The sequence below is a fragment of the Lutra lutra genome, chromosome 12, assembly GCF_902655055.1.
Source record: "Lutra lutra chromosome 12, mLutLut1.2, whole genome shotgun sequence".
NCBI lineage: Eukaryota > Metazoa > Chordata > Mammalia > Carnivora > Mustelidae > Lutra > Lutra lutra.
Genome location: NC_062289.1, coordinates 48,297,359 through 48,309,781, shown reverse-complemented (window position 1 = coordinate 48,309,781; position 12,423 = coordinate 48,297,359). Strand labels below are relative to the sequence as shown.

The 12,423-nt window shown below is 41.6% G+C and overlaps 1 protein-coding gene across 6 annotated transcripts in view; it reads right to left on the bottom strand.

The window, feature by feature from the left end:
• Window positions 1-1,493: 1,493 nt before the first annotated feature.
• Window positions 1,494-12,423, bottom strand: part of ANKRD29 (ankyrin repeat domain 29) — a 55,972-nt gene continuing 45,042 nt past the window's right edge. For 5 of the 6 annotated variants that reach the window (XM_047697675.1, XM_047697679.1, XM_047697680.1 and 2 more), the window contains 3 exons: window positions 11,181-11,276; window positions 8,738-8,836; window positions 1,494-3,924 (listed from right to left, as the gene is read on the bottom strand). In XM_047697675.1, the coding sequence (XP_047553631.1) occupies window positions 3,841-3,924; window positions 8,738-8,836; window positions 11,181-11,276 (279 nt within the window). In that variant the 3' untranslated portion in view covers window positions 1,494-3,840. The remainder of the gene's footprint in view (window positions 3,925-8,737; window positions 8,837-11,180; window positions 11,277-12,423) is intronic. The other variant, XM_047697678.1, reaches the window with a different exon arrangement.

Genomic DNA, 12,423 nt, shown 5'->3' with positions numbered 1-12,423 from the left:
GGTTCCATCTTCTATTTCTCTTTCCCTTTGCTGATTTTCTTATATATCCTTTTTCTGTAAGCCCAGCCATGAATATGACCCCATGATGAGCCCTGGGAGTCTTTCTAGCAAATCACCCAACCTAGGGAAGATCCTAGGGTCCCCTGCCACATCTTAGTGTAATCCTAACCCTCTTTTCCTTGATCTCTATATTCAGTTAATCACCAATTGTCATTAGCTCTCCCTCTAAATTTTAATTTTTTTAAAATTAAAAAAATTGTTTTTAAAGTGTTAAAGTAATCTCTACACCCAAAGTGGGGCTCAGATTCAACCCCGAGGTCAAAAGTCACATGCTCTATTGCCTGAGCCAGCTAGGCGTCCCTCTACCTCAAAATATTAAAATATATATATATATATTAATATATATATAATATATATATAATATATATATATCTCCTGTGTTCACCACCCTCATTGCCTTGAGGTGACAACTGTGACTGCATCTGCGCATTACTCTCCTCACTTTCCTCCGCTACAGAAATCAAATCCCCAAGACTGGAGAATAGCACCAAGCCAACGTTATGAGGAAGTTCTCTCTCAAGGCCAGTTTCCTCAGCTGCAAGATGTGGATAAGGATAATGGCTGTTCCGGAGTGTGGCTGTCAGGGGTTAATGAGAAAATGCATACAAACTCTTAAGAGATTCTCTGTGTAAAGTGCTTAGCCTGTAACAATCCTTCTGTTTCTATCACTGTTATTCATGATCCGCAGACCACACCCGGTCACTACCCCTGAGTGAGGCTCAGTCAGTTCTAGCCCTGAAACCATTTTGTGCAATTGGGACCTCAGTTTTCTTACCCCTCTAATCTGCCCACCCCAAAATGCATCTCTGTGGAATCCCAAGTAGACTGCCATTGGGGCGGGGAGTGCTCTTGTCCTCTGACTAGGTCTCCCACGTGGGCGAATGATGAGACAAAGCTTTCTTGTGGTTGCCAAGGATGGGGGCAGCAGGGAAGGGAGCCAGAATGGTCACATAGTTCTCCAGATACCTGATGTTACCGCGGCAAATATTTACGGTTGTACGAAACCATCGGTTACTGCAGACGACAAAGTCACTGCACGGGACTGAAGAGCCAGCAGCAGCACAGGCAATAAAGATAGAAATGAAGACACACACAGGTCAGTATATGAGGTGATGGGTGTGTTAACTCGATGGGGGGAATCCTTCCACAATGCCTACAGATATCGAATGATCACAGTGTACAAGTCAAAGTTTCTGTTTTCAGTATCTTTCATGACTCTCCCAAGCCTTTTTGTCTGATCTTGTGGGATCATTATAAAAGTTCTCCACAGTTAAAACAGTGAAATCATATAGCTTAAAGATCTACTCAGGCTTCCAAATATCAATGTATTTATTGACAAAGCTGAATTACTCACTTTGAAATTCCATGCTATTAAAAATCACATAGAAATAACTAACTTCTGATTAAAAACAAACAGGAACAATCAGCAAAGGTAAGTTGGGTAGTACATTAACTTTATTTTGAATTATAACATGGAATATGTCACCAACAAATGGATGTAACGAAAACTTTTATAGTTCAGTTAACAAATGATTTGCAAAGGAACTGCTAGTTCTGTCTTAGGATGCAGAGCTCTTTGAATTATGAATTAGATTAACATAAAATAAGAATCATAAAAATTAAGAACCATCTACCTGTGTGCCAAATAAATGCAATTTTACTTCAAATAACAGACTTCTTGTTCAGTCCCTGGTGAGCAGTTATTATAATCATCTTCCCTGCTATGGATAATGTCATAATCTCATCCAGACCAAATGTGATCCTTCTAAGCTAGAGACCTCTTACCTATAGTAGGAAAACCTCCATTAAGTATTGCTGAAGCTACTAGATTCATTTGTATGGCCCTAAAATTGATCAAGAACATTTCCCACTTAAAGGTCAAGGACAACACATCTTAGTGAAAACATTGAGTTTGTGATTTCAACCCATTTTGTCTTTTGGAACTTTGTTATCAGTGTCCATAATACTGTTTTGATTTATATCAGTGATGAGCAACCAGTTTTGGCCTCAGGGCTAACAAAGGGGGAAAAATAGAAAGCATTTAAGGCCACACTCTCTTCCCCTTCAAAAATGAACATAGTTTTATGAAATTCCCAAGGGGGAAAGTGTATTTGTATTATTTTGCTAAGTAAAAGGAAGTCAGTGAGGAAATTGGCACTGCTTTTTAGCTACTAAAAGGTATCTATCCAGGTATTTTAGCAATACAGACAGAACTTTCTAATTTTTTATTCCGAAATTAGATTGTGGACTCATTGCATAGTTAGGTTTAGTCATGTCTGGGGGCTCTGTGGCTTGCCCATTACTGCCTTTGCTTGTGACATTAATTAAAGTAAGCTGATTTGTGTTGATTGATTATTTTATTGATCATAACAAACTTTAAGGGAATATCCTCTAATTTCAAGAATTATATTTCATCATTGACTGACTTAAAGACAACGCTTTTAGGAGTACCACTGCAAGCTGGTTAAAAAAAAATTGGAGGACTGCATTTCCTTCCATCTTAACATGTCTTTACATAGAACACTGGCTGGAAACCAGAACAGAATGTGAAAAGAAAACTAAAGAAGTATTTAAATAATAGAAATATCATCAGCGTTTATTATGGCAGATTATAGAAAGATGGTCTAATTTGTGTGTGTGCAATTAGGCACTGACTGAGGCATTTAGACACCACTGATTATAAAATACATTGAACATAAATTTTGACTCCCCTTCAAGGAATAATTCAGTAAAACTTGGGTTTCTTTTTTGAAATCAATCAGCTCAAGAACATGCATAGATGAACATTATTAAATACTAATGACAGTCGTTTATTGCTTATACTCCTGCAATAGAATAGCAACATATTGTACTAGCATATGACATTTCATCCAAGGACCTCAAAGTCATTGTGTCAAGCAACAGGATTGCACAGCTTATTAAGTCTACCTAGTTATGGCATGGGAAGCAGACTCCCAACAAGAGAACCAAAATAAAAGTTCAAAAAGACAAAGCCTAAATTTCCTGTAATTTTCTGAGTTTCCAAATTTGCCACGTACATCTTACCATACCTACAATATTGATTCTAGGTAAAAATGATTTTTTTTTTTTTTTTTACGTGTTAGGAATGAGACGAGGATCATCTCACAAATAAACAATCTGTCTTTTTTATAGTTCAGCAGTCCATCTTGGAAAATCACATCATGGAATGTCAGAAGTGGCTCTTTAATGTGAATTTAATAAATCATTGCTTCCAAATCAATACGGTTACAATCTTTGGGTAGAAGAAAACATTTTACACTGGAATAACATACATCTATGTGTAAAATATGAGGGAGCTATATCTTTTAGCACTCTTACAATTGAGCTATATCTTTTAGCACACTTAAATTAAAGCGAAAGCAGAAGTGCTTTGATTCACTGAAGATCAGACTTTCAGTCTTTTAAAGGCTTTTGTCATCTTGTTTAAACCTCTTCCATGGTTTAACTCTAATAAGAGTTTACCGAGAGACCCAACTTAGTATGGTTTAAAATGAGTTTCTGTGGACTCCACGAATCTGCCAGGTCCCACAGTGGTGGGGTTAAAGGCCAGCGTGACAAGTTCATGTGAGGGTAAGGGGTTCCTGAGCCTTTCTGTTCTTGACTCGGGCCACAGAGCCCAGCTCCCCTTGGTCAGGGACCCAGGGTGGACAATACTGGGCATTTCCTTGCTTCAAGGAATTTCCAACACTTTTTGAAAAGCAATTTCTTTTTGGACAATGTGATTAGGGTTTCTATCTTTCAGTTGAATATGGAACTATGTTAGCTCTTCCTATGTCCTTCTTTACTTCGGAGGAGACGCAGTATGCGCTCATTTTTGGTTAGTTCTGCTGGAAGTTCATTGGCCTGGAAGAAGATAAGATAGACATTAGTGAATTCCCACAGTTAGGATGGTTTTAGGGTCTCCAAAGCAGGGCCTCTGACTCCACTTACTCCTCTGCTGACGAAAAACCCTACTGGACTCAGTCTTATTTTAAGGCCTTAAAGGTCTCCTTTAATCATATAAATATCATCTGTTATTTTCTTATCTCATCATTAGAGTTATTTTTCTTTCTAAGCCATATCTCTAGTACATTGATCTCCTGAAGGCCAGCATCCATGTATGATTAATCATCGTATCCTCATTTCCAGCCCAATCCCTGGTACATCTAGTACGTGCTCAATAAACACTGGTAATGTTAAATTTGATACTTTACATTTAATTAGTATGGGGCAGTGTGTCCACTAGGGACTTGAGACTAAGGACAGGTATCTGTTGAGAAAACAGAGTTAAGAAACATTTAGAGAATAAGAAATACCTGGTCAAGAACAGCTTCTGTGGCCACCACATCCCTCCTGACACTAGGGTTTCACTGAATGGCCTTTCTTCTCATCATGCTGTTGAGACACATTCCTTACACATTTATTTCATGAGTGAATCCTTATCCCATGAAATAAATGTAATGGGGCAGTGGTTCTCAAACTTTTTGGTCTCAGGACCTTTTTACACTCTTAAAAATTAATGAGGATCCCAATAAGCTTTTGCCTTTAACTTCTTAGAAATGAAAGGAAGAACATTAAAAAAACCCTTAATTCATTAAAAATCATAAATGCACTACAGGGTACCATAAATAACATGAAAAACAACCACATTTTCGAAAACAAAAAAGCTAGGGATAAGAGTAGCATTGTTTAATAGATCTGCCTATCTGTTGAATGTGTAGCTTAGTTGGAGACATTTGGATTTTCTTATCTGCTTCTGTATCCAAGCTATTGTGATACGTTGTTTTGGTTAAAGCATATAAAGAAAATTCAGCTTGGCACAGATAGGTAGTTGGAAAAGGAAGGAAAGAAAGGCTTTTCAGATCATTGGAGATATTGTTCTTTGATGCTACGCTCATACTAAACAAGAGATAGTTTCTTAAAGGAAACTGCAGTGTGGAATCTGAAACCATACCAATTTTTACATGAAAAAGCCATACATCTATCTATCTACAGCTGGTGTTTCCCCCCATGTATGATTTGTAACATCACACACCAGCCAATTGGAAAATATTAGTTCAATGAGTTATGCAGATCTTCTAGATGTGGAACACGGGGTCATACAATCTCCAAAGATCACGTTCATTAATATTAGCGCCGATTCATCAGAAAAGCCTGTGAGTTTAAGAAGCCGTCGGGCTCACGTGGTGGATACCAGTGGTTCTTCGAAGTAAAAAAGCGCTCTGTGAAAAGGCACCTGGCTCACTTTGCTATTCTAATGATGTCCCTGAGATAACCATGCACCCAAGTAGAGAGCAGGAAGGCCAGATGCATACTTCCCATTGCCTTACATAGAATATTAAAAAGATGTGTAACAAGGGTCCAGATTTAATAAAATTGAAATTGTTCATGGCTTCATCAAAGATGTTCTTAAGTAAAACTGGTATGTGTGTGAAATAATTTACAAAATCTGTAAAGTAACTCACAAGGTTGTGTAAAATAATTTGCCGGTACAGTTTATACCCCTGCTGGCAGGTGTCAGGGGCCACTAGTTTCAGGCACCGTTAGAGCAAATGTTAGAAGCAACATTTGCTCTAGAAGTTAGAGCAAATGTTAGAAGCACCGTTAGAAAAAAATTTTCACTGTGCTTCTACACCATTAGAACAAATGTCAGCACAGTGAAAAGGGCAGATGACATCTTTGTATTACCAAGTGCATTGTTTTGACTTCTTAGACCTCTTGAAAGGGTCTTACAGGCCCTCAGGGGTCCACAGACCATACTGAGAACTGCTGTTATAGGTGAATCACGGGATGTTCTCAGGATTTCAGGGAAGGCAGTTAAAGGGTAGAAAGGCACCCAGAATACAGGAGAGGGCTTGGATGCAGATGTTACTTGTCTCGCATCTTTTTTCCTCCCAGAGCCATACCTGGAACCCCCCTGCTTTATCTGGGACCGTGATCCTAGGTGAAACTCCTGAAGTCCCTTCCTTCTTGGTTGGGTCCTGCTCTTTGGCCCACACGTGCTAGCTGGGACTTCGCTTGTCGGGAGTTATGCAGAGTCGCTGGGAATTATGTTTGCCACAAATGGTCTGCTGCACAGCATGTCCTGTGGCTGCCCCCCAGCCCACCACAAAGGACCCCTGATGCTGATGCTGTACTGAATTGGGCAGGAGATGTCTATGCTGTGTTCCTGTAGACCAGAGGCCCCTCGGGCCTTGGAATTCTACTATTAGTTCCTGCAGGAAGAGACACTGTACAGGCCTAATGCCTGGCCCTGCACAGAAATGCTCCCAGTAGAGAGACGTCAGCACCTTCCAGTCTCGGAGCACACTCAGAAATGACGGGGCTGTTCCACGTGGGTTCCTGAAGCTTGGTGAGCAGGCTGCCAGGCAGCCAGAGGATCCTCTACCATCAGGAGGAGAAGGAGAGCTAAGAAGCTGTACTTTATCATTAAGCTTCCTGAGTTATAGTTCCCATGTGTAACCTTTATCACTGAAAAAAAACCCTTATATCCTCAAACCGTGTAGTCAACTTTTGACCAATCACATTGCTGTTCCATGTGTCATCCATATAGTTCTAGAAACCTGGTCTCATGCCTCCTCTCTCCAGGTTGGTCCTCACTGAATTCTCAGGTTGCTGAGGTTGTATGGACTATTACGATGGCAGTGCCCCAGGCTAACCCCCAAAGGCCATCTTATTCATTATGGGGCAGGACCACAGGCCCATGTTCATGATACCACAGCATCAAAACACTCTCCTTCCCAACCGCTCTTGGGACAAGCTGTGTTCTGAATCTTCATTTGGGAGTATCGGGAACACAGGGCCTGCACCCATGGGGACAGCTACGGTGTGGGGAGTGGCTATCAGGCCCATTGGTTACCCTCTCCTGAGGCATCCGTGTTGCAGTCCCAGAGAACTCCACCCCTGGAGCAGAAGATTGCTTCTGTATTAGCTTAGAAGTCATTTCCTCTGGGAAGCTTCTAGTAGCATTTATTACTTCCCTGCTGACAGCTCTTGTCACTGTACTGCAATTTCTTGTTTGTCTTTATTCCTCAGTAAACTCTGAGCTCTTTGAAGGCTGAGACAATGGGAACTCCATTCACTGTAGTCTCCCCAGTACACGGCACCGCGCGTAGTATCTCGTGGGTTCTCAGTATGTGTTGAATGAATGAAGGCAAAGAATACCCGCTTCAAGAGTCCCGGGTGGCTGCCGGAATCCCAACACCCTTGCTTCTAGAGCTATCTCTAAGAGGCTGGCTTCTTTGGGGTGGCTGGTGGATGGGTGGGATGCAGGTGGGACTCCCTGGCAACGACTCCCAGCTCTCTGAGGGCTGCTGGTGTATGAAACTCCAGCATGAGCAGTCTCCCTATATCTCTATATTTTCAAGAGTAGCTTTAGGGACAATCCGAAGTCCAGCATTTTGGTCACTGGAACTTCCCCATAACCATGATTGCTGAAGTCCCAGGAGACAAACAAAGAATTGCACATTGTTTCAGTTTCCATAAGCTACTGGATGGCTTAGCGAGAAAGATCAATCTCTTCAGGAAGTCTGTGTCCAGGGTCTAAAGATAAGTGTACAAGTCTAATTTCAGCTGCCTTATCACACAGCCAGGCAAGCTAATGGAAAACAAATTGGGAGTATCTCAGGAAGAGATAAGCAGAAGTGTTCATCTTCAAGCACTCTAATGGCAAGAACGAGGACATAATAATGCCACATGCTAAGTAAAATGAAAATAAAAGAGACTCTTAGCATGTTGTCTAATTGCACCTCTTAATGGTTCCTTTCCAAAATATCATGAAAAAGGTTCTGTGTGTTTGCTTTTATTATTAAAGAAATTAACAGAGCACTAGATACTTATAAAAGCTCAAATAGTATAGAAGTATAAAGTGAAAACTGCTTTTCATACCTCCCTTGATGGATAAGCCCTGCTCCTACTTCCTCCTTTAAAAGTTCATAGTTCCATGTTCTCTCAAGACCTGCCCTATGCTGCTCTCCTCTCCCAGGTTCTACACTTGACTGCGCACGCAGATGTCAAATAGGAAAAAATGGGCATTAGGCATCTTCCCACCTCTGTGTTTGACTTAATTGTAAACTAAGGATGTTGGCCTATAAAAGGTATGGGTTGGTTTGGAACAGCAGTGCCAAGTCCCATTAACAGTAGAACAGCATTTCCCCCAAGAAGGTGTCAAGATATGCACGTTGGATGTATGCAGGATAGCAATAAACTATCAGAATGGGGACGTTCTTAGGACACTTCTTTGATGACAGAACCCCATAACTGTACTCCCCGCCCAGTGTCCTGGGAGGGCTAGCCCACAACCGCCCCTGCTAGATACAGGGTTTTCAGCCTAATTCTCTGGGTCTAGATACACTGCTCGTTCCTACCTACCAACAGCCTCACATGCTCTCACGATGCCCAGGTACGAAGAGAAGAGAAGGGCCTGAGTGATGAGACGCCTGTGAGAGCTTTGCTCTCCTTCACAGTCCCTTTAGAAGGCCCATCAGCATCTAATCATGTCCTCAGGTCTGCAGCCCACAGTGAATGGGCCTGTATAAGTATTGCCAATGGCCCTTTGCAAGTGACACAAATCTGGCCCAGGGGGCATGGGATGGGTTATCGTGGCTTAGGTAGAAACCACCTTCTCTCTGCACAGGTGCCCAGGGGAGTTAAAAGATAGGGAGGGAAAGGCCAGTACCTTGTTTCTCAGGGCTGGGTCTGCCCCTGCTTCCAGGAGCAGCGCGACTGTTTTAATATTCCCACTGAGCACTGCCGCATGGAGGGCCGACGTCCCATTCTAGGAGAAAACAACAGTGTGTGTCAGGAGTGGGCTCACGGCCATCAGCACCGAGCCTGGCTTTCATCATAGCCCAGCCTAAGTGAGGAGACTAGGGTCAGAGCTTTGCTCTTCCTCACAGTACCCCCTTGAGGGCACGTCAGCATCTAATAGAGTGTCCTCAGGTCCCCAGCCGATGATCCGGGCAAACACTGCCAACATCCTTTGGCAAATGAAACAAGAAATCTGGCCCAGGGTACATGTGACTTTGCGATCAGTCCGTCAGTTTTAAACGTATTAGAACTTACTGCAGCAAAAGTAATAATGCCACATCATTTTATTTTTTCTTCAAGGGCAACATACACAGTTTTTGCACTTCCAGCGAGCCTGGAGAAATGGCTGGTAAACCAAGGGGCCGACCTGTCAGCCCAGCGACCTGCTCTCCATGCACTGAGGTGGGAGGGAGCACCACTGTGGGCTCACAGGCTGTCAGCATGTGCAGTGAGGAAACCCCAAAGCCCCGAGGTAGAGCATTCTTGAGCATGAAAGGGGCCCATTGGTTGGGTTGCTGACATTTTATGAAATGTACTGCAAATATCTACTGAACCAAGGAAGCATCGACGTGCAGCACATAGCTAGATTCTGGGAGGGGAGAGGAAGAGAATATAACAAGCCTGATATAAGAATGATGGGCAGTCACATGATATCTGTTCCAGAAGATGCATATGTCTACAAGTGCATCTAAATGCAAGCTTAGTTTCCACATTAGCTATTTATAATAATAATAATAATAAAAAGAAACTATTTTCTTAATTTATAAAAGAATAAAATATAATGCCCATAGAAAAATTCCAGCAAAGTAGCATTTTCCTTTCTAAAGCAGCATGTTTACTTTTATAACGTGTATAACAACTCACTTGTCTGGTGATACTTCACTCATCTAAATCTTCACCAACTTGTCAACTTCATCTATTTGCAACATGGCTAAGAATATAATACCAAGCCAAAAAAGAGCTCTTTGAAACACCACTAGGTATTACAAAGTCCATTTCTGAAGCTCATTTCTTTCATTCCTAGAGCTCCCTTTCACAGACCATTTATTCTTACTTTATAAACAATGTTAATGAATGTAGCTTTCCTGCTTCCGAGCTCATGGAAGATTAGAAGTTGGTCACTGGGACAGAGAGAGGGGCCAGCATTCTGACAGGAGGCCTGTATCAGCTGATCAGAGGGATAGGGCCTAAATACATAAAGATTAGATACAGAGTGTCCCAAAGCCTCTGGGATCATTCAAGGGACAGGTTGACTTTTTTATGTGTCAATAAAGCGAGAGCTAAGTGCTAGCCAGTGTTCCAAGTTTAGAACAGGTTTCTTGTCCTCAATTGAGGAAAACAATAATGTAAATTAGGGGTCCTCAAACTGCAGCCGGTGGGCCAAATTGAGCCTGCCACTTTTCTATGTCCTGGCAAGCTGAGATTTAAAAAAAAAAAAAGAAAAGAAGAGTACTACATGAAATATGAAATTCCGGAAATACAATCCATTCAAAAAGTGTGAGTGGAACGCAGCCATCCCTTGCCCCCATGGCTGCTTTCAAGCTACAAGAGCAGAGTCGAACAGTTCCAGCAGAGCCCCTATGGCCTATGAAGCCTAAAATATTTCCTCCCTGGCCCTTTATGAAAAAATTTGCCAAACCCTGGTTTATACTGTAATTTAAAAATATCTTAGTCTCAAACGGATAAATTTAAAAAAGGATTTTGGGGCTCTGCCTCCTGGCAGACCCAGCTCTCCAGGCTGACACATCCTTTGGGGTGTCCAGAGATGTGAGTCTTATTTTCTTTCATCTAAGATAACAATGTGGTTCTTTGCTCCAGATAATGAAGGGAAGAAACATGAACACCTGTCCCCCAAGTTTCATAGGACACAAATTATGCATTTCATGAGTTGTGGAAGATTTTAGGCCTATGAGAGATATATAGATCTTTCTATCTATATATCTAAATAGTGGTAATTAAATCACTATCTATCTGTCTATCTATCTATATATGAAGATAGTTTACTTTTTCTATATCTATATATATCTATCTATGTGTATATGAAGATAGTTTACTTTTCAAGATAGTGATTTAATTACCACTATTTTTTTCCCCTGGAAAACTAAGTAGCAACAGCCTCTGGTTCACTCTTCTTATCACCCTGCCATTTCAACCAGTGCCCATGAATCTCCAACATTAAGAAACTGCAGGTAAGTTCTTTCAAGAATGCAACTAACCATGTGAATTATCTCAGCTTCTCCTGCAGGCCTCAGGTATGGGCTTCTTAATTTTCAACCTCTCTTTTATAGATTGGTAAAATTTCTAAGTCTTACCTTCAAAATGCCAAGGGTAGGTGAGAATTTCAGCAGCTCTTCTATAACATCATTATATCCTTTGTTGGCTGCTTTGAGCAATGCCGTTGTACCATCCTTAACAGAGTGGAACAGAAAAGTTGACTTAACATATGTGTGTGTTGGCTAAGAACTAAATGTTAGTTGAGAACCGGGAATACACTTGTCAGAACAGGTGAAAGGAGAAAGGCCATGTCTCTTAATCTGGGAGCATTTTAGAGCATAATCAGTTCTGCAGGAAAGAATGCTGGACAAAACATGTGACTTATTCTCTTAGAACCCTGCCATTTGGGAATTCAGACTCTTCCAGTCCCTTAGAACACTGGGTAACACTGGAGAGAGGGGGATATCAAGAATATATTTTAGGACATGGATGGACCAAAGAGGCATTGTCTGTAGTTCATGGCTTAGTGGAAATTAATTTTAAACTATTTTTAATGACTTAAATAATTACTGAACTGTATTTACTGTTTTAAAATTTTGAATGTGCTTTTCTTTTTGCTTTGTCTAATATACAAGTTTGCTCCACTGGGCCTAGGTATCTGTCTGTGGTGGTTGGGGATGGGTAGGTGGTGAGTAGGAAGGGGACAGACTGAAATCTGTTAAAAAGAAATGCAAGCCCTGCCTCCACCCCTCCGGCCCATCCAGCAATCGCCCCCTCCCTGCCTTGGGGGCCCAGGATGTAGATACTGTACAAAGGTTTCTAAAAAGAAATGCAAAAATGCAAAAATTTATATTCAGCTTCTGTCATCACTTTTTGGCTTGGGAAGAGATTTTCCAAATTCCTCCCCCCTACCCCGCTTTTACATATCAATTGCTGTATTTGGAGGATTCATTTCACAGAATTCTGTAGTCAAGGAACTATCCCAGTCTGCTCTAAAGGTTTAATTTAGCTAGAATCAGGAAGAAAGAAAATGAGATTAGAGGGTTTTTCTTTTCTGGTTTCAGAGATGTGCAAAGAAGAGATAAAGTGGGAGAGAGGACAGTGAAGTAGGCAGAAATGTGTCTTTACCCCTTCTGGGCTCAGACATGGAGAAGGGAGGTGGGTCACATAAGCAAGGGTAATAGTAAGGGTGAAAAGGCCAGACACTGTAAAAACCAAACCAAACCAAACCCCAAAAGCAAATGGCATAGTGTGGTCAGGCAGCAGGGTCTCCCCAAGCTGCCCTTAGTTCCTATGGGCTACATACAGGGCCTGCTGTGGGGCCTATCGAGGCAGACTTAG